This window comes from Puntigrus tetrazona, chromosome 18 (assembly GCF_018831695.1).
Source record: "Puntigrus tetrazona isolate hp1 chromosome 18, ASM1883169v1, whole genome shotgun sequence".
Taxonomy (NCBI): Eukaryota; Metazoa; Chordata; class Actinopteri; order Cypriniformes; family Cyprinidae; genus Puntigrus; species Puntigrus tetrazona.
This window is the reverse complement of record NC_056716.1, coordinates 25,061,874-25,082,857: the sequence shown is the minus strand read 5'-3', so window position 1 is coordinate 25,082,857 and position 20,984 is coordinate 25,061,874. Positions and strand designations below refer to the sequence as shown.

The window sequence follows — 20,984 nt, the reverse complement described above, 5'->3', positions numbered from 1 at the left end:
ATACCACGTCACATGACCAACGGTCGCGGGAAGACTTTGACCACGCTTGTTGGTGGGAGGAGTAGCTCGCCATTCAAACTAGTTTTGTAAACATTATTGTCTAAAACGACGCGATTTCGGATGCTTTGACATGTTTTGAGAGTTTTACCTTAGTTCGACGTCTTATAAATCGCGTAATTACTATCAGGAATTTTATTTTTCTAGTTCTTCAGATATCAGTTGGAAGTTTGAAGCAGCCATTTTTTTCACCCGAAACGTCGCCGTGGACGCTGGATAATACGAATTCAACGTCGTTAACAGTTTTTATGCGACTAAACTGAACTTGTTTGGACTTGTCACGGAGATATCGGTCAGCGACAGACGATATTTTGCTCGGATAATCTGTATCAGACAAGTTGGGAATCAAATCGCCGTTTTCCTGGACTGTTCATCAACGCTCGGGTCGTTGCATCGCACGGCCAGTATTAGATATGTTTATCTAAACTAACGAAACATAATCTCTGCCTGATTTGCCAGCCATTTGGGCTGGTTTTTATAATTTCAAACTACTTGTTGTGTTTTTTATCAAGTTATCCTTTCACAAAAACTGAACTTTTGCCTGGAAAGATGAGTTTCGTTACACGGAGGCACGGCAAGTCTCCAAATATTAAACCCGTTCGCCAGAAATTGCAGTTTTCGGCCAGTGACGGTGAAGAAGACAGCATTGAAGACGCGAACAACAGCACCGGAGCCGAATCGGGCTTCACGGAGCTAGACTCGCCAGTGTCCGTGCGGCGCAGCGGCGATAAGAGGCCGGCGGACCTGGGCAGCAGCAGCCCGCTCAGCCGAACCAGAGACGACGACGAGTCCTGGGACGAGGAGGGTTTCGGTTCACCGTCTCGGGCAAAACCAACTTTTTACATGAAAAGCTCTCCCTCGCCAAGGAAAAGCCCACAGGCTTACGACAGTTCACCTGAGAGGAGTTACATTCACGATGACATGGAAGGGTCCAGCTCTCCTGTTCCGGACTGTCCTGATACACCACCCCATAAAACCTTCAGAAAACTCCGGCTGTTTGATACCCCTCATACCCCAAAGGTTTGTAGTCACTGATATACCAAAAACTGTAAACGGATTGTATTTTGTTAACTCAGATATGCATAGTTCTACTTAGAATATAGGATTCTTTTTCCCGTTTGTTTTTAATCTTTTTTTTTTTTTTTTTTTCGAAAGAACTGAAGTAACATTAGTTGTGATTTGAAAATCAGCTCTGAGCCTTTACTAGGTGAATGAGTTCACCTAGTGTGACCCACATATTAGACTAACTGTACAAAGTTGTGTAACAGCAGTGAATCAGTCTATTGATACTAGCATGATTACATCATCTGAAATGTGCAATCGTCTGGCTTTCCCCGTTTTTGTGTGTATACTTGAGTCAGTCCTTTCTGTTTTGACGTTGACTTTAAATCTGCGTTTTAAATGCTCTCTAAAATGAGTATTGATTATGCATGTTATTGAATCTGCAGAGCTTATTGTCGAAGGCCAGGACGATGGCATCGACCAGCCGGAGAGTCGCCCTGTTTAAGAATGTTGATTCAACAAGCAAAGCCTGTCTGGACGGAAGACGAAACCAGACACCTCTAGTAAACATCAACCCCTTCACCCCGGACTCCATTCTGGTGCAATCATCGACACTACAACGAAACAACAGGAAACGAGCACACTGGAATGAGTAGGTTGACCAATAGTTTAAACGTGACTTTTCTAGCCTTTCCTCGTGCATTTTCCTTCTGAGGTTAACCTCTGTGAAGTAGTTGTAATATAACGAAATGCTATGCCCATCTTGGACAGGTGTGGCACAGGTTTGCAGGACCGTTCGTTAAATCCGTTTACTAATTCTGTTCCTAGACAAAAAGTTGGCGAGGAACCAGTTCCTCGTGTTCCCCCACTCACCCTGCCATGTGCTTAGTCAGGCCTCTCTGCTGCCCCCTAGTGTTTCATGTCTGTTTACATCCTTAAATAATGTCTCTTCTTTCTATAGCTCGTGTGGAGAGGACATGGATGCCAGCGATCCTGAAATAGAGGATGAGCTCATTCCGCCTTCAAAGGTAAAGTTTAATTAACTTTTTTTTTTTTTTTTTTTATTGTTGACTAGTTTTTATCCAATGAAGCACTGAAACTGAAAAGTAACTTTGTATGTGGTTTACATGGCAAAGATTGTTACTTGTAAAGTCAATTTCAGCCAGGTTTTTTTTTTAGCTTTGTAACCCTTATTGGTGCATTCCTACTTGACCTTCTAGTTTAGTACTGCTTTAATTTAGTGTTTACTAAAAACTGATATTTTCCACAGAGGATCACAATGATGGAGAACAACATGATGTCCAGATATGCTTCTGAATTTCATGAGCTGGAGAAGATTGGCTCTGGAGAGTTTGGTTCTGTTTTCAAATGCGTTAAGAGGTTGGACGGCTGCATTTACGCTATCAAACGTTCCAAAAAGCCCCTGGCAGGCTCTGTGGATGAGTAAGTAAACATTACATGTTTTTTTTTTTAAATACTATTATATTCTTAACAACACCAGCTACTGTATGTAGATTCTTATTGCTTTTTATTTATTCTTACGAATTCTCCCCCAATAGGCAAAACGCACTTCGTGAGGTATACGCACATGCAGTTCTTGGACAGCACCCCCACGTTGTGAGGTATTATTCTGCTTGGGCAGAAGATGACCACATGCTGATCCAGAATGAGTACTGCAACGGAGGAACCCTGTCTGATGTTATTGCTGAGAACAACAGACGCATACACTTCCTTTCTGAGATGGAGTTGAAGGATCTGCTGTTGCAGGTCTCTCGCGGACTCAAGTACATTCACTCTACAGCACTTGTTCACATGGATATCAAGCCAAGTACGTATATTCTTGTTACACCCTTTAAAGTATTTTTTTTTATGTTTTTCCGAGTTATAATGTTGTAATTTTATATATTAATTTAAATTGTATTGTTTTTCAGGCAATATATTCATTTCACGCAAACCGGCTGCTAGTGTAGAGGAATTTGAAGACGAAGAAGATGGTCCCACCACAAGAGTGGTGTACAAAATAGGTAAGATACTCAAATTGTATGCCCAGGTCATTGTAGTGGTAATGTGTTTCATACACACTTAAGAAGTGGATGAGATTTTGACACTTTTTTTTTTTTTCTATATCAGGTGATCTAGGTCACGTCACAACGGTTACCAATCCACAAGTTGAAGAAGGTGACAGCAGGTACCTGGCAAATGAAGTTCTTCAAGAGGTATGTAATGTTAATTAATCTTGGATTTAAATAAATTTCACAATGCTAGTGCCACATACTAATTTTCCTGTTTTTGCCCACAGGACTACAGTAACCTGAAAAAGGCAGACATATTTGCCCTTGCTCTGACTGTAATCGGTGCCTCTGGAGCAGAGCCGCTTCCCACCAATGGAGACAAGTGGCACAAAATCCGACAGGGCATCCTGCCCCATATCCCACAAGTGCTTTCTCAGGAATTTTTAAGCTTGTTAAAGGTAAGGGTCCTACTATAAAAGAGTCTCCTAAACATCTGACTTGTGCTTTCTGTTTCTGACAGATCTGCATTGAATCTGGTACCTTTTATTAAAATGTGCATATGTCTTCCTGACAGCTTATGATCCATCCTGACCCAACACGGCGACCCTCAACCTCTGACCTCGTCAGACATCCTGTTCTTCTGACCGCTTCCAGAATGAGTGCTGATCAGCTGCGTGTTGAGCTCAACGCGGAGAAATTTAAGAACGCACTTCTGCAAAAGTATGTGAAATATTCTAAAGTTAAAGGGCAGATTTCAGACTATTTTAGGCATTTTACTTCTTATAGACCTATTTAATGTTTAATATTTACTTTTTTTTTTTTTTTTTACTGAAATAATGCTTCTGTTTTTTTTGTTTCTCAGGGAGCTAAAGAAAGCTCAGATGGCAAAGGCTGCAGCAGAAGAGAGGGTTCTGTCCACAGACCGTGTTCTTACGCGTTCCACAGTCCAGTCCAGCTCTAGAGCTTCTCGACTCATCGGGAAAAAGATGAACCGTTCTGTTAGTCTCACCATTTATTGAACTGAAACCCAGACAAACGAGATGGCCAGTTCTTAGTGGGAACTACAGTGGTGCTTATCAAAGACTTGGGCTCACAGACAGTTTTGTCTGTAGCCAGAAGGATGACACAGACTGTTTAGTGACTTGTAGTGCTTACACTGTTTGGTGCAAGTGCTAAGGTCTTCACTGAAGCTTGGGTCCTTCTGCATTGTATAGGCACTAGTGTCTGAGTACATAATGCAGATCTGCCTTGCCATTTAGGTTTGCCTTCTCAAAATCTCTTGACAGAATTGCCTTAAGATGGACACATTTTTAGTATAGTTCTGTCATCTTAATCTTTGCTTTAAGTTCCATAGGTAAGGGTCTGAATGGTCTCCCTGCACTTGCTATCTCAGAGGTGCAGTGTTGCTCTTTACCAAATGGGAGATGTGTGCCCCTATTGAGCCCTGATATGTGAATGTACCAGATCAAAGATTTGTGCACCTTACTGCCTGTGAAAAATGCCTGTTGGGCCACAGAAGTTGGGGCTTGAGTTAGATTGCCATTAAAATGAGCACTTTGGAGGCAATGGTGAGCTTGCCACAGAAAGCCTGCTGCTATTCATGTTCGTCTGTATCCAGTTAGGGTTGGAAGATTTGTTTTTACTTTTAAATCATTTTGTCCATCCAAAAAAAGCAATATTTCATAAGCTCATCAAGCTCCAGGAACTTTGTTTTTGTTTTGCAGATTTTATATTGTTTTTTTTTTTTTTGTTTGTTTGTTTTTTTTTTCCCAAATCTCGTCAAATCTTATTTTACCATGTGATAAACCATGCTTAAAACTGGAAGCAAGTGATGATTTATTTTTTACATGCGCCTTTCAAATCTCCAACCCTGTTTGTAGCATTAAAACAATCTTTGTCCAGTTCATCTGATGTCTTTAGTTAATAATGTATAATTCTGACTTTTGTGTTACTTCAACTACATTTGATAGGGTACTGTTTAGATTATTTGGTCTTTTCAATCCTCAACTTCATTTTGTCTGTAAATACGTTCATTTTAATAAACTGTTTCCACCTAAACGCGCCTGGTTTGTTTTATATGAAATGGTAATTTTAATTTTGAATGAGGGGAAAGGGAGAGGTTTTTTTATTTTTATTTTTTGTGCAGTTGTTTGTTTTGCGCCATAAGTCCATCGCCTCAAACTTGGTTAACTTGCATTTTAAACGATATTTGTGATTTAAAGCTACAGTAAAGTGAAAAATGCATTCCAATTTTAGGATGTACTGTAGCATTCTGACATTAAGGTTACCTGTGGTTAACCTCCAGTCGTTAGAGACTCATTCTGACTTGTCATCTACCTTTGCGCTTACCGAAACCTTTGTGAACGCGCTTTAAAGACAGACACGTAAAGATCTTGTCGTCGTGCCTGATGATGTCACAGCTTCCAGGCAGGTCCTTCAGCAGCACGCGCTCATCGCTGAGTGGTGCTCGAGCCGCGAGTTCTGTAGTTCTGGCTCTAAGGTCATGTGACCGCGGCTTTGTAAAACCTCATGAGAAAACAGTTCACATCAAGTGCGACGCCAGTCAGTAGCCCAGAGACACTACTTCTGAAAATGGGACTAAGGGACGAGCTCCTCAAGGCGATATGGCATGCGTTCACAGCCCTGGATGTGGATAAAAGTGGGAAAGTGTCTAAGTCACAGCTGAAGGTTTGTTTTTTTCCACCGAATTAGCGTTCTTGCTCTTTTAAGTTCGGGCACTGGAGCATAAACGGGTTTTCATTGGCTCAATGCAGGACATTCTTAGAGTCTAGGGACGCGTGAATCATAGTAGCGGCGCTGAATGTAAATGTAATTAAGTAACTGTTTTTTTTAGCATTTCAAACTAGTTTCGAAACTTCAAAACTGCTTCTGGTGTCTTATTGTAGTGTGTTACGGATGAGATGTTTATATATATGTAACGGTAGACTGAGTAACATCACACCTTTAGTTATTTTCTAATCCTTCACAAAACGTTAAACTTGTTTGAGATTTGTATTTAAACGCATATACATTAAATAAAGGAGTTTTGGTTTGCGAAAGAAACTAATTAGATCAACATTTTGTCTAACTTCTAAAGTTATAAAGATGACAATAATATATAAGGAATAGGAGTGTAATGTATTATCTGTATGAAGCTTCTTGTAATATAATAAACACAGAAAATGAGCGCTATGATGAATTCAGCTAAAAATAACTATTTCTAAGTCTATAAGCACTGATTTAGATAATTGTTCGAATTGAATTTACAGTAATGAATTATTATTGCACACGTGTTGTCTTTTAGGTGCTGTCCCATAACCTGTGCACAGTGATGAAGATCCCTCATGATCCCGTAGCTCTAGAGGAACATTTTAGAGATGACGATGAAGGACCTGTTTCCAATCAGGGATACATGCCTTACCTGAACAGGTTCATTCTGGACAAGGTGAGCACATTTGTCATCGTCCAAATAGGACTTTTCAGTTGTCAGGGTTTTGAGGATTGCCATCCTTTGTCTTGGGGAGGCTGTATTTGAATTATTACTTGATATCTATATCATTTTTTAACCGGATAAAATGTATATAGACTACATTGACAGAGTGATTTTTATTTTTTTTTTCTCTTACAGTTTGTTTTTACACGCCGAGCTTTGCATTTTTCATATGCTGTAATTCTTTTATGGATGTTCATTTTCTCTTTTGAAAGTTTGACATCCTTATGGCACACTAATCCCAATTTGACCAAAACAACTGGTGCATTTACTGTAGAGCTTTCGAAAGTAAACGTTAGATAACATAATGAAAGGCTTCCGGGCATGAGAATTTGTTTCTTATTACAAGATAAATGATGTTGAAATTAACATGGAAGAATTGCTTTCTTTGTAATTTCTCATTTTCTTTTGCAAAACGGAAACAGAAGGAGGGAAGAGATTTCACAATGCACCACAAAGCATTCAGCTCTAGCGTATAGGAAAAAAATCTTTTGTTTCTGAAAGGTAGTAGTGCTTAAAATCCCCACAGTGGAAAGGCGAATTATACCCTTTGCTTATTTTATGTTCGTCTGAGGTCTTGCGTTTAACACACTTTGGGGGTTTACATCACCAGCCGCGCAGCTTTCTCTGGTCACACTTGTATAGTTGTATAAATGACCAAACACACACTCCACCCTGCTGCAGAGAGACCCGCCTTTCCCCTTTCTCTGCCTTCCACTTTGACTCTCAGCCAAGCGATTTAACTTGTGGTCAGTGGGAGAAAACAAGTTACTGTGCTTAACTCAGGTTTTACGCTTTTAAATTCACACGCACGCTAGTTATTGGCTTCTGTCTGAGACGGCGCACCAACAGCTTAGTCACACGTCTTTGTTCTCGTTTTAAGACGATGTATGATTGTGATTTTTTTTTTTTTCGGCGAAATATTTTCTCACCCTTTCAGCTCTCTTGATTCCTGGAATTTCATTGTCTGTAAAGTGCTCTGATGTAAGATGAGGAACAAAAGACGTAGACCTACTCCATAAACACAAGACCAAAATAGAGTGATGCTATCAAAACGGACCGGTGCTTTGTGGCCCGCTTCTTTTAACGCATAGTGCGGTTGTGCTCCAGTATGACATGCTGTGGCCACAGTAAGATCAGGCTGACAAAGGGTTGTTTTCTTGACAGTGGTTTGGTTAGATGCTGGTAAAATCATGAAAAAAAGGTTTCTGATGTATGCATGACAATAGGGGCACTTTAAGAAATATATACCATCAGCCTTGTTTGTTCAACGACTCCCAAACTATTTGTTTAATGACTAATTTTTCCAAACACCTCCCATGATTGGTCAATTTAATTTAAAGCAGTGTTTGTGAGCTTTTAAAACATATCAAAATATCACAGAATCTATACAAAACATTTCACAACTGTTGTAAAATTTTTGGAAAATAATTTTTGAAAAGCAAGTCAGCGTATTACAACGACTTCTGAAGATTCATGTGACATTAAATAGTGGAGAAATGATACTGAGCTTTGCCATCACAGAAATAATTGACATTTCAAAATGACTGCTATTTTAAATTGGAATAATAATTCATATTAGAATGCTAAAATACTTTAAACTCAAATCGGCATTTTATTTATTTATTTTCCAGGTGTCTGTGAAAGCTAGGATAATGGACAGGCGACTTTACCCCTTTTCTTCTTTGTTAAATATTAAACTGTTGACTTCATGTGACTTTTAGCTAACACAATTCAGTGTCATTTGGTCATACTTGTAGGTCTTCTATAGCTAGAAATTTGAGAACTGATTGCACTTGCTAGCTGTAATACTACAGTAAGGCTTTCTCACCCTCACGACCCCTCGCAGTCAAAGAAACCATAAAGCAGTTATTCACAGGCATGATAAAGTCCATTTATGAATGTGATGGAGCCCAAGCTCCACTGAATACAAATGAACAGCTTCATCTGGAGAAGAACAGAGGCTCCACTGGCCACTCAGGTCTCCACAAGGCCCCTATTGTGAGCCTCCCGGAGAAAGCCGGGGTGCGATGGGAGGTGCGTGTGCGAACGAGGGATGAAATCTGGCACATATACTTGTAAAGTGGAGCTGCCGTTTCAAAACAAACATACACCACTGCAACCGAGACGGCGCTTAAGTTGGTGGATTACAGTGACTGTTTCATGAGAGCTGTCTGGTCTCTTTTGTTGCACACATTACTCCACCAGACGGAGGACTATAAATGGCACTGAGCTATAATAGTTCACTCGAGCAGTTCAGCGTCTTCTTGTGGTTTAGTTTTAAAATATGAACAGCGAATAATGTGAAACTCAATTTAAGCCAGCCATAGGCTACAGTTGTCAAGTGCTTATTTCTGTATAAAAACGTGGGGATGAAAGGATAAGTTGCCCAGAAATCTGAAAACCAAACAAGGGAAGGTTGTCAAACAACATTCAGTAATGTTTAGAGGCACTATATGCATTTGATTCATATTAAATAATGAAAAAACTAATATGTCTAAAAGCAAACTAGCTTGTTAGCTTTTGACTTATTTTGTCCAACACACATTGAGTAATTTATATTTGAAGGCATAATTAAGCTTGCTTTGCTAAAATGTTCAGCAGTTTTCCCAGCAGAATGTTCAGCACTAATAGGCACTGGATGCAAAACTGTGCCCAGAACGCTCCAAAAGTATCCATGGGAACTCTAGTTAAGTACTGGGGGAAAAACATGTCTTATTTGCAGTGTTGTGTGTGCCTTGAATAGGTTTCAGGCCTTCTTTGCACTTGTAAACCTGAATCAGGACATTTTGTTCATTCTGATCCGTATAGCAGATACAATTAAGAGTTGAACCTTTCTAACATTAAATTTTTTTTTTCTATTGTTGTTTGGTATCTCCCTATTGTTTCTGCATTTCTCAGTTCCATAAGGTCTCATGAGGATATAAATTTTTTTTTCTGCAGGTCCAGGATAACTTTGACCGAATTGATTTTAACAGGATGTGTTGGACTCTGTGTGCCAGAAAAAACCTTAACAGAAATCACCTGCTTATCTCAGATGATGATGCATTTAAGATCTGGTGCATTTTCAACTTCCTCTCAGAGGATAGATATCCACTGATCATGGTCTCAGAGGAGGTGAGGATATATTTTTGCAACACTTTTTGCAACAAAATTTTAATAAAAGGAACAAGAACACCTGGTAATCTTTAGTGCAAATGTACATGCGACTATTCAGATGCAGAGAGTTTATTTAATGATTTTCTGTCACTTCTCCAGTAGTTTTTGATTACTAGATAAAGACTTTTCAAAATGTAACTATTTATTTGAACACAAGTAGCAGTTCCATTCTGACAAAATATTTTCGAGCATAACAGGCATTCACAAAAACTTTATTCTTTAATTCTTCAGAATTCCTCTATATTTCCACATTTTTTAGAGCCTTGTAAAAAGAAATAAAGAGAACAAACTGATTTCTTTAAACCTCCTTTCATGATTAATAGTGTAGTTCCCATTACTAATCTCCCATGATATTTTTATGCAAATAAGATCTTTTTTTTTTCTTTGGTACTTCTGTTTTAAAAACGTCTGTTTAGATCTTCCATTTTGGTTATGATTGTGAACACTCTTTTAAAAAGGAAGTTGTCAGCTTGCTGTTGTATGTGATTGTGGTATCTTTTTGCTTAATAAAGAGAGAACTATTTCAGGATTATTATATTTACTCTTAGTGAAATCAAAGCAGTCCTTCAGTCGTGCGTTTTTCTGAATATGCTTTATATGTTGTTGCACAAGAATAATTAGCATTTAAAAACAAACATGCATTTTTTTTCTTGTTTTAAAATATATCAAATGAAATAATTATAGCTGCATGCTCTGAACCTCAGATAGAGTACTTCCTTCGTAAGCTAACAGAAGCCATGGGTGGCAGTTGGATTGAGGAAAAGTTTGAAGAATACAAGCTCCAGCTGAGCAGCAAGCACCAGTGTCTGAATGCGTGGGAGCTGATTGAGTTGGTGGGCATGGGTCACTTCAGTAAGGGCATGGACCGCCAGACCCTCTCCATGGGCATTAATGAAGTGTTCCAGGAACTTATTCTGGATGTGCTCAAACAGGTAAGAGGAGTACAGCTCCAGTATAATAGAAACTGTAGACGCATAGATCCACTGGCCATAAGAACTTCTTACGAGCTATCAAACACTGCTGTACTTATAAAAATGGAATAACTACGTTGTTTTTGTAGCATATTTCTGACAAAAAAATTTGACTCTATTGTGATGAGCCAGTGTTCATCTTGGATAATTTTTCCTCTCATTTGGCATGTGTCAAATATTAATTTTGAACCCTGCATACATATGTGGGTCAAAAATGTTAAGATGTCCGCATCAAAAGAAAATCACAAAAGTGATTTTATGTCTAAAGAGAGCATTTTAAATGTAAGTATAGTGCCTACTTTTAAGGAGAATAAAATGTTACGATTTGGTTGAAAAAATGTTACACTGTCATTCAGTGTAACACAATATTTATTTTTTTATTCTGACTTGCACATATTAAAATTTTATAAATTTGGGAAATGTTTGTTTTATTTTTGGCTCAGAAAAACTACAACAAAATTGCATTTAATTTAAACAGAAATTTTTTTACAGTATTACATTTATTGAGCATGTTCTTTTTTGAACGAACAAGTCAAATCTGGATTGAAATAATCACTGTGCTGGTTGTTGTCAAACCTGTAACAATTCCATTTCCTCATGTTTAAGAAAGTAGGTCATACCTGGAATGTTAATGTCTTAACCATCATGTAACCTATGCAATATGCGTCTGCTAATAATGACCTTTAGTCGACTGACTTCAGCCTTTATATGACCTGCCTGTGTTTTGAAGTCTGTATGTTTTGGAGATTTGAGAGCACTGTGAACAAAGCACACTGGCATCAGTGTTGTTTTCTGCTTTGACTATGAATGAGACAGAGAGATTGGTGCCAAGGCCAGCTGTGCCACCACAGTCAGGATCAGATACAGATTAACTAAGTCACAGGAAACTGGTGCTTAAACAGGATGCAATACTTACATGGCGTGAAATGCACACTTAGCCTAAACGAGGCCTTAGGAAAAAAAGAATATGTGAGTCAGCATGCAGGATCCAGACTTCTATCTCCTGTAGCAGTGATACAGAATGTCTCATAGAGATAATTTGAGGATCAAGACTCATTGTTGTTTCCACTTGTTGGCTCCACCAGCAGGAAACTGTCAACTGTACTGAAATGTGACTTGTTCCTTTGACCTGTTACAGGGATACATGATGAAAAAGGGCCACAGAAGGAAGAACTGGACTGAACGGTGGTTCCTATTGAAGCCCAACTTAATATCATACTATGTCAGTGAAGACCTTACAGAGAAAAAAGGCGACATATTACTAGATGGAAACTGTTGTGTCGAGGTATAAGGGCTCATCAAAAATTGCTTCAGCTTGGTTTTTATTGTAACACTAAAGTCTTTTTTATGGTGACATCAGTCTCATGCACACATTTCCTTTTCCTCTTATTGTGATGACCTCATGCATTTCTCTGCAGTCATTGCCTGACAAGGAGGGAAAGAAGTGCCTTTTCTACGTCAAGTGTTCAGACAAAAGCTTTGAAATCAGTGCCTCAGATAAAAAGAAAAAACAGGAGTGGATTCAAGGTGAGATCTGAATCAGAAGAAAATAAGACTGCCAGTAAAATGTTTGGTCATACTAATATCACGTTTATTCATTTTAATTGATATTTAATGATTTCAGACTGTTATATATTAATATTCATGTTTAAATTGTATTCCAGTTCATGAATTTCTTTATAAAATAAAACATGATTTAAAATGATAATGGATTGACTTATCAGTGATATACTTACTTAAATTAACAACTTTTTAAGTTTTTTAGCAAGTATTTAGTACTGTATGTGTGTGTATATATATGCATGTATTGCTATGTATTCATATTAAAGTATATACCTTCTGTCCTTTATGCCCACTCAGCTATTCAGACTTGTATCACACTCCTGAAGGTGGGACGTCCAGCTCCACACCACGAGGCACGGCAGAAGCGGCGAGAGTTACGACAGAAACAACAGGCTGAGCAGGAAGAACTGGAGCTGAGGATGAGGGAGCTGCAGACGGCCAATGAGAACAAACAGAGAGAGCTGGAGGCCATGAGGAAGGTCTGTAATGTTCTACAACAACAGCCAATCTCCCCAATCTCACACAAACATGTCTCTCCCAGCACTTTTACTGGAAACTGAATGGTTCATCACACTGTTCCTTTTACGTTTAATACACAGAATATAGCTGTTATTTGGTGATTTAAAAAACCATGTCAGAAAATACAGATTTTGGATTTGCAAAAATTAAAAAAAAAAAAGAAAAAAAGATAAAGTGTTGTTTTTCTTACAAACATACCCCCTGTACTGCAGTTTAACGAGTGAAACAGGAACTTTTGTCTGTTGCCACACTGACCATTCAAGAAACAGTGTTTCCCCAGGAAACCATGCTAGCTCTTTGTAATCCTTCTCTCTGCTATTCATGAATTCTGATTTCGCTGAAACTCTCATCTTTGAGTTCAAGTACCACCTTCCCTATTCAAGCCTTCTACAGAAACCTGCCAGCAGAAGTTGTTTCATCTTAAATGGCCAGTAGTGAAGCTGGAATTAGTTTAGTTGAAATCGGTGGTTTCACACCCTCTATCGAGATGTGGATTAAGAATGTATGTGTGAGAGTTGGGGGCTGGGTGAGGAATTGTGGTTTTGCATTTAACCCTTCTTAACCTGCTTTCTCTTAATTTCTCGTTATTTTGATTATCTTTTCCGGTTGAGTGTTTTAATATTGTTAAATCAGAGTTTAGCCAGGCTTATCCCCAATGAGTTTTGTCATCGGCAAGTGGATTTAAATCCGTAAGATAAGCACGAATGTTTCAAATTCAGCACATTGGTTAATCTGCAAAAACTTGAGATCTTAAGGATCAGCACTCAAATGTTGAGTAGTGAGCAGGAAAGGGATTTGTCTGTCATTTCTCTTTCTTAATAGACTTTCCAAAATACTAAATTAAATGTATTTAATTTAAAATATAAAACTAGATTCTTTGACTAGCTATATGGAACAGTAACCAAAATAGTTTGAAAAGATTTGAAAATATAATTCACTGAATATGTTATGCCAAAAAACATCTTTAATCACTTAATCACAAATGTATTCATATAAAAACTAGTGCTGTCAAAGTATTTGTTTACGTAATATATGTATGTGTACTGTGTATATTTATTATGTATATATAAATACACACATGTATATATTTTTACAAATATGTATACATGTATACAATTATATTCTTATATTTTATATTGGATGCAATTAATCGTTTGACTACACTTATAAAAACTAATCGAACAATCAGGTATTAATTATTGTTTTAATTTAGGTCCATAAATTCAGACCACAGATTCAGATTAAAAACTTGCTTAAAAAGTGTTTTATATTAATTGTATTAATATGCCTGCATATCTAGACTTATACTATAATGTATGTAAATGTAAACTACATTACATTTTTATGTACAGACTTGATTCTTTAACTAGATGTTTATAGCAATATGCAAAAATTATAATAAAAATATGAATTGTAATTATATGTAATTGATTGATTGAAATGGACTGAATAGTTCAGGAAAAACAACAAAAATGTATTTGAAGTCCATTAAGCGTAAAAAATTGGCCTAAAAATATGAAACAATAATGGAAAGATTTGAATCTTTGACCATTTAAAAACATATGCCATAAAAATCCACAAATAAACTGCGAAGTCTAACAGCTGACAGATGATCACAATAAATGACACAAAACACAATATTCTCTGATAGAAAACCCGTCTGACACAGTAAATATAGTGTTAACTGGGAACAATCATTTGATTTACACTGATGACAAGTTCTCATTGTCTGATCTAATTGTGTCTGAACTGTTGTCTGCATGGAGAACAGTCCAGCATTGATGGGTCAGTGCCTCTCCCCCGTCCTCTAATACATAGCAGGACAATAGGTGCCTGGGGAGAGAGCTAGAGAGGGCCGTTCCAAACCCTGAGGAGTTCATACTAAAACAATACCTGCCCTGTCACTCAGCACGGCCACCTGGGATCTCACACTGACCTGCCATCTGACCACAAGCATACAGAAAGTCAGAATGTGGTCTCAGCTGTCTTTAACAAGGAATACTGTTGCAGTTCATTTGTATTCAACTTAAACATTATTTGCTTTCTAATTAAAACCTGTTGTGTTAAAAGGAAAAAATGTATTTCATATAGACAGTGGGAGTTTTTCGGTCAGCGTTTAGGTTTTGTAAGGCCCCTGCTGTGTCGAAGTTTGCATATGACGTTTTATTGGCCGTAATCTAGATGGTTTGAACAGTTGCATTCTGGGTCTCTTACAGGCCTGTTTGTTATGATCAAATGGGGCAAAAATTGCTTGTTTTCTCCATTTATAGCCAGCTCTTTAAATCCAGTTCAACATGATGTGTATCTGATTTCTTTACAAATGAAGAGTGTCTTTGTATTGCGCAGAAACTGGAGGAGGCCGCAGCCAATGCTGCAGAAGAAGAACGTAGACGTCTGCAGACCCAGAGCGAACTGCAGGATCTTTACCGGGTGGAAATGGAGAAAGAGAAAATGGTAGTTGCTTGCACTTTAAATTTGGGGTGTGACTGTTTGGCTAGCATATTGTTAACACGGCTCTTATCATCTTTGAAACCATGTACCTAGAGAGGTTATTCTGACCAATGTGGTGCTGTATTACTTCAGCTCCACAGGTCCATATTTGGAATATTACAGGAAGTACGCTACAGCGTAAGTTCTGCTTTCTGCAGTTATAACTGGAGACGTGGAAGCACAAAATTTGAACAGTGTCACATAAAACCAAGCGGTCTGCATTGACATTTGTTTTTAAAAGGCATAGTTACTTAAAAATAAAATTTCTAATCATTCTAATCATTCTTTACTCTCTTCTGTGAAACGCAAAGATATTTTTGATGCTGTTTTTTTTGTCCAAAGAATGCCAGTGGGATTCTTTCACATATATTTAGTGTTCTGCGGGAATAAAGAAATTCCAAAAATGTTCTATAATTGTGTGTATGTTTCAGGTGCGGCAGCAAATGGAGGAACAGGTGGCTCAAAAGTCATGTGAGTTAGAGCAGTACTTGCAGCGTGTACGAGAGCTAGAGAACATGTACCACCGTTTAGAAGAAGCACTGGAGGAAGAAAGACAGGCCAGACAAGATGAGGAAACTGTCCGAAAACTACAGGCCAGGTAAACAAATTTAAATCATGACAACTCTCTGAATGGTTTCAGCATGTTAATGGATATGACAATGTTATTTGGTGTGAGAAACACTGCTGTGAGCATGAACACATCAATTCTGTAGCAGATCTAGACAGGTGGAGCTAGGGGAGGAGGAGGGTTTCCAAGAACTCTGTAGAACTGCTAAAAGCAGACACTGAACTGGACTATAGTAGTATTAGAAAGATGGAAAAACATGATCAAAAAGGCAGTGATCATAAAAACAATTATAACAACATTAGCACTAACAACATTATTTGAATGTTAAAAAAACATAGCAGCTATTCCAAAACAAGCGCCAAATTATTTTTTATACACAGTTATGATATTATATATATATTTCTGCATGAAATTAATGTATTTTGTTTTGTTTTTATTTTATTCCCTGTAAATAGGAGTTAAAACTAACACTACTTCAATAACAGACCATGCAAAATATTTTTTTTAAATATTGCCAAATAATTTTGCAAACAGCAATAAGGAATTTAGGGAGGACTTTAAGCAACAAGCATATCAAAAACAAGGGTAGCTTTTCAGTGGATGTTTCTTGAGTAAGCATGAAAATATATAGTTACAATGTTATTTTTCTAACTGTTACAAAACCCTGAGAATTCACAACAATCCTGACAAACCATAGCAATAGATCTGAGTTCCCGCCTGAAAGCTTCAGGAACTGATGTAGATTTGTTTATCAAATAATTGTACATGCTTATTCCCAACACTTCTTTAAGCTTTGAATTACATCTAAATGGAATAATCATACAAACTATAAACTGTTTATATTAATAAGCCTGTGAAAGAATTGTCAGATGACCTGGATATTTGGAGCATTGGACCCAGTCTGTCTCTTGCAGGCCTGTTCAGTTCCTCACTGTAGTGTATGTGAGAATAAGGTTTAAAATGCAGTCAGATCTGGCCAGCAGTGGCAAAGCAACATATTAATACACTATAGACACAGCTATGGGACAACAAAACTTTAGTAAGGTCATGTGACACGTAGAACAGGGCATCTAACAAAAGGCTGTCCATTTCCTTGTAAGGTGGATAGTTTGAGTAGCGTCACAAACACGAGGATGTCTGAGCTGTCTGTTCTATTCTGCAGTTCCTGTTCCCTGTCTCAACCCCCTAAAACTCAACTCTCTTCCTGTACTTTTGCTGACCCATCGCCAGCTCACCACTTTACCCAAACTCACACAAAATGGCAGAATCAGCTCTAGTACCAGTGTGTGAATTCTCCTCATTTATGTGGCTTCTATTGGCTCATAAATGCCATTCAACTATTGTAAAAAAATAAAGAAATATATATAGTGTATATATACATATGTGTGTGTGTGCGTGTGTATATATGTATGTATATACAGCTATAACAGTAAGAGTTTTTTTGACACTATAACACATACGACATATGATTTCCCATTTCCTCCTGCTACTTTTCTGTCTATCTCTCGACTGCCTGTCTAGCAAAGATCTAAAAAGCTTTTAAAAAAGAACGTAGTATTATTTGACAGCATTTTTTAAACGTGAGCATGTGTATGTTCATCTGCGTCTGTTGCAGGCTACTGGAGGAGGAGGTATCCAAGCGTGCAGAGCTGGAGCAGATACACCTGTATCAACAGCAGACCATTTCCCAGACACAGGCAGAGAAACAGGAGCTGGAACGAGAGCGGCTGGCGAAGGAGAGCGCTTTGCAGTCTGCTATGGAGCAGCTGCAGCAGCTGGAGGTTGACAGACGGGGTGCACTGGAGCAATACGAGGTAAGACATGGCCGGAGGCTAATTAGGATGAAGAGAAGATCTTGCGCTGTGTAGATCGCCATCTAGTGGCTGAGTAGAGCAATGAGCACAGTCTTATTTATTGTTGAGATTGGATGTTTTGTGTGAACAGGAGGTGATGAAGAAACTAGCAGATGCTGCTAATAACACAAAGAGCTGGAAGGACAAGGTGGCTCAGCACGAAGGACTCATACGGCTCATTCAGCCAGGTGACCTACTCTTCTCTTTTTTTTTTTTTTTAGGAGAAGAGACTTAATTTGAGCAATTGTATTTAATATTAATTTACCAGCATCTAATCTTTTCACAAATGACTGTCATTTATAGGTTAAGCCTTATTTACATCATTCAGAATACAGTCTAATAAAATGAAACAAGGGATCTCTTAAGAACCCATTTACACCCAATCTGAAATTCATTCTGCAATGGTTTTTGTTTTTTATACAATAAATAACAAAAAAACACTGTTATTATTTACTGTACATCCAGCAGCATTAAGAATACTGTTGGCTGAATAAATGTTTGCTTAGATTATTCAAATTTTTTCCAAAAATGTCCATGCCTTATTCATCTTGTATGTTTTGTCTTTCAGGTCCCAAGTACCCTCAGAAGATCACAAACTGGGGTCCTGCAGCTTTCACAGAGGCAGAACTGAGTCTGAGAGAAAAAGACTGGCAGGAAAAGAAAAACAGGCCTCCTACACCCGAGTAGGGAGTCCAGTCTGTATACGTTACTGTAGATAGGGTCACTAGACAAGTGTGTGCATTGTGCGTGTGTATTATATATATATATATATATATATATATATATATATATACACACGCACTGTCTCTGTGGGGTTAGCCTCGGACCACACTAAAGCTGTAAGCCACGTGAGTTTGCAGAGTAAATCGGAGCCTGGCTTCGTCTGAAGAATTGTCTCACCATTCCAATCTCTACTGTAACGTTCCAGTGTCATTTTGTCCTTTGCATTGAAGTGATTTTATACATTTTTTTGTATGATGTTCTACATCTTGCGAATGTGTTCATTTTGGTGCATTTCCACCAAAGTAATGGTAGATTTTTCTTCCCCATAGTTCATGAGTTTTAAAAAGAGTTTTTTTTGTTTTGTTTTTTTAAGTAAAACATAATGAATAAACTAACTCACCAAGTAAATATTGTTAAAAAAAAAAAAAAAAAAAGAAGAAAAAAGTGTAATTATGCATGCAATGCATTGTCATGCCTAATTTAGTTTTCAAAAAGAATCAAAAATGTAAATTCTACAAATTTAAATTGTAATGAAGTATGCGAAATGGACTAATAAAACATTTTGTAATTAATTTTTGTGCTAAAACAATGGAACGAATATAGCAGTTGTTAACATACTGTAAAGGCAATCTCATTCAAGGAGACGTGACTTCAGTATTAACTATTTTAAATGCTCAAGTTATTAACACAATTGTGTTTTTACTGCAATTTATGTGTTTTTGGGATTATTCAGTTTGGTACAATACTGTACCAAAACTGTTGTTTGCCTTAAACTAATGTCCAGATTTAAGCCTGAGACCTGAGACTGTATTGTTTGTCATTCAATAAAGGCATTATTTAATAGTTGTAAATGGTTTTCAGAGTAATAGTCAGTTTGCTAAATGCAAGTGACGGTGGGTTTTAAGGCCACCAGGGGTCGATAGAGCTCTGTTTTTACTGCTGCTTGTAGAAATCGTTGGGATATTGGGTGCAAAGAAAATTAAAAAGTGGAAAAGGAGAGATGTATCTATGTGTTATGTATTCATAATTTATCATTTGAATTTAAAACCAAGTTGCCAAAGCTTTTATAATAGATTTTAAAATGTACTCAAAATTTTAGTATTGAGATGTATTACATGGGACAAATAATCTCAAAATCCCAAATTGTGAATGAGAGGGGCAGAAGATGTGCGCATAAATGTGTTCCTGATCAAGTGTGACGCAAAGCTATTAAAAAGTTTGGCCACCTTTCAGGCCACCATCATTCTCCACGGATATGATAATTGGATTCCTGATACACTCACAGTTTCCATAAACTATTTCTGTATAAGTAATTGAAAATCGCTCATAGTCTAAACAATCAAGGCACAAATTTAACTTTGACTCGGTGGAATGAAGATGTATCGTCAGCTTAATTTCTCAATGGGGAGCAATGTATTCAGATAACGGGGAGGAAATTGAATTTCTCATTTAGAATGCTTGCCCATGTACAGGATGGAATGATTAAAATGAGATTGGAATTGTGATTATTTTAAGATGTGTAATTGAGTTGGACTAGAGGTTAATGCGGCTCTTACCTAAGAGGACGACATATCAACACTTGTACACACTAAATTTGTATTGCTGCCATTCTTGTTCGGAAGTGTCAGATTTGTGTTATTAGTGTTATTAGGCACAAGGGTCCATTTGTTTTCCATGAACTCATCTTTTTAAATTTTAGCAAAACCTCTTGCCAGATATTAATTTCTAGCCTGTTTACATGAGTGCTAAGTGTCATATATAGGTAATAGTAAAACTTAAAAACTAAAAAAAAAAAAAAAAAAAACTTCATTGCTAATAAACATACGTGTACATATATACACACACACACACATACATAAAATTATATATCGTGTGTTAGCAATTTATTTGAAGTTTTACCCCCAGAGGGAGACTAGGAGTGACAAACCACATTTATTATATATATATATATATATATATATATATATATATATATATATATATATATATATATATATATATATATATATATAATAACTGATTACTGTAATATTTATAAACATTTATATTCACAATATTTACATTACATTAATATTTATAAACATATTCATTTATTTATGAATATGTATATAGTTATATATATATATATATATATATATATATATATATATATATATATATCATTATTTGATGAGTGTTGTTTTGATATCGAAAAAAACGTTATTTAAAGAAAAAGACTAAATAATAAATAATTTTAATGTTAGTATAGTTTTTACTAATAAATGGAAAGGTGTGTGTAATATGGGTAACAATAAGACAAAAAAAACTCTTAACTGCCTTATAAAATGCATTTATTTTGACCTTGCTTGCTGAACGACTCCCAAATGATTTGCACAAACAATTCAATTTATTTTTAAAATCCCCCGTCTCATTTCCATATTTCATCATGCCTGTTGTGACTGAAAGCAGAGCTTGTGACCGCTATTTTTACTGCTCCACAAGCGGCACCTAGTGCAAAAGAATGAATTTGCATTTTTATTCAAGAGCAACGAGGAAAAACGTGTAAATGTTTCATGTAGACATTGGGTGCGTCTCACA

The 20,984-nt window shown here is 37.1% G+C and overlaps 2 protein-coding genes across 2 annotated transcripts; both read left to right on the top strand.

The window, feature by feature from the left end:
* Nucleotides 1-9: 9 nt before the first annotated feature.
* wee1 (WEE1 G2 checkpoint kinase) lies at nucleotides 10-5,129 on the top strand. The gene is made up of 10 exons (XM_043216929.1): nucleotides 10-1,077; nucleotides 1,506-1,711; nucleotides 2,021-2,087; nucleotides 2,330-2,502; nucleotides 2,619-2,887; nucleotides 2,991-3,083; nucleotides 3,190-3,275; nucleotides 3,359-3,529; nucleotides 3,646-3,791; nucleotides 3,934-5,129. The coding sequence occupies exons 1-10, from the start codon at nucleotides 607-609 to the stop codon at nucleotides 4,088-4,090; spliced, it is 1,839 nt and encodes a 612-aa protein (XP_043072864.1). The 5' UTR covers nucleotides 10-606; the 3' UTR covers nucleotides 4,091-5,129.
* A 464-nt stretch (nucleotides 5,130-5,593) lies between these two features.
* Nucleotides 5,594-19,404, top strand: swap70b (switching B cell complex subunit SWAP70b). The gene is made up of 12 exons (XM_043216763.1): nucleotides 5,594-5,759; nucleotides 6,376-6,516; nucleotides 9,505-9,678; nucleotides 10,425-10,652; nucleotides 11,830-11,976; nucleotides 12,110-12,218; nucleotides 12,552-12,733; nucleotides 15,120-15,227; nucleotides 15,695-15,861; nucleotides 17,447-17,645; nucleotides 17,776-17,872; nucleotides 18,253-19,404. Exons 1-12 carry the CDS (start codon nucleotides 5,601-5,603, stop codon nucleotides 18,369-18,371), a joined length of 1,830 nt encoding a protein of 609 aa, XP_043072698.1. The 5' UTR covers nucleotides 5,594-5,600; the 3' UTR covers nucleotides 18,372-19,404.
* Nucleotides 19,405-20,984: the final 1,580 nt, after the last annotated feature.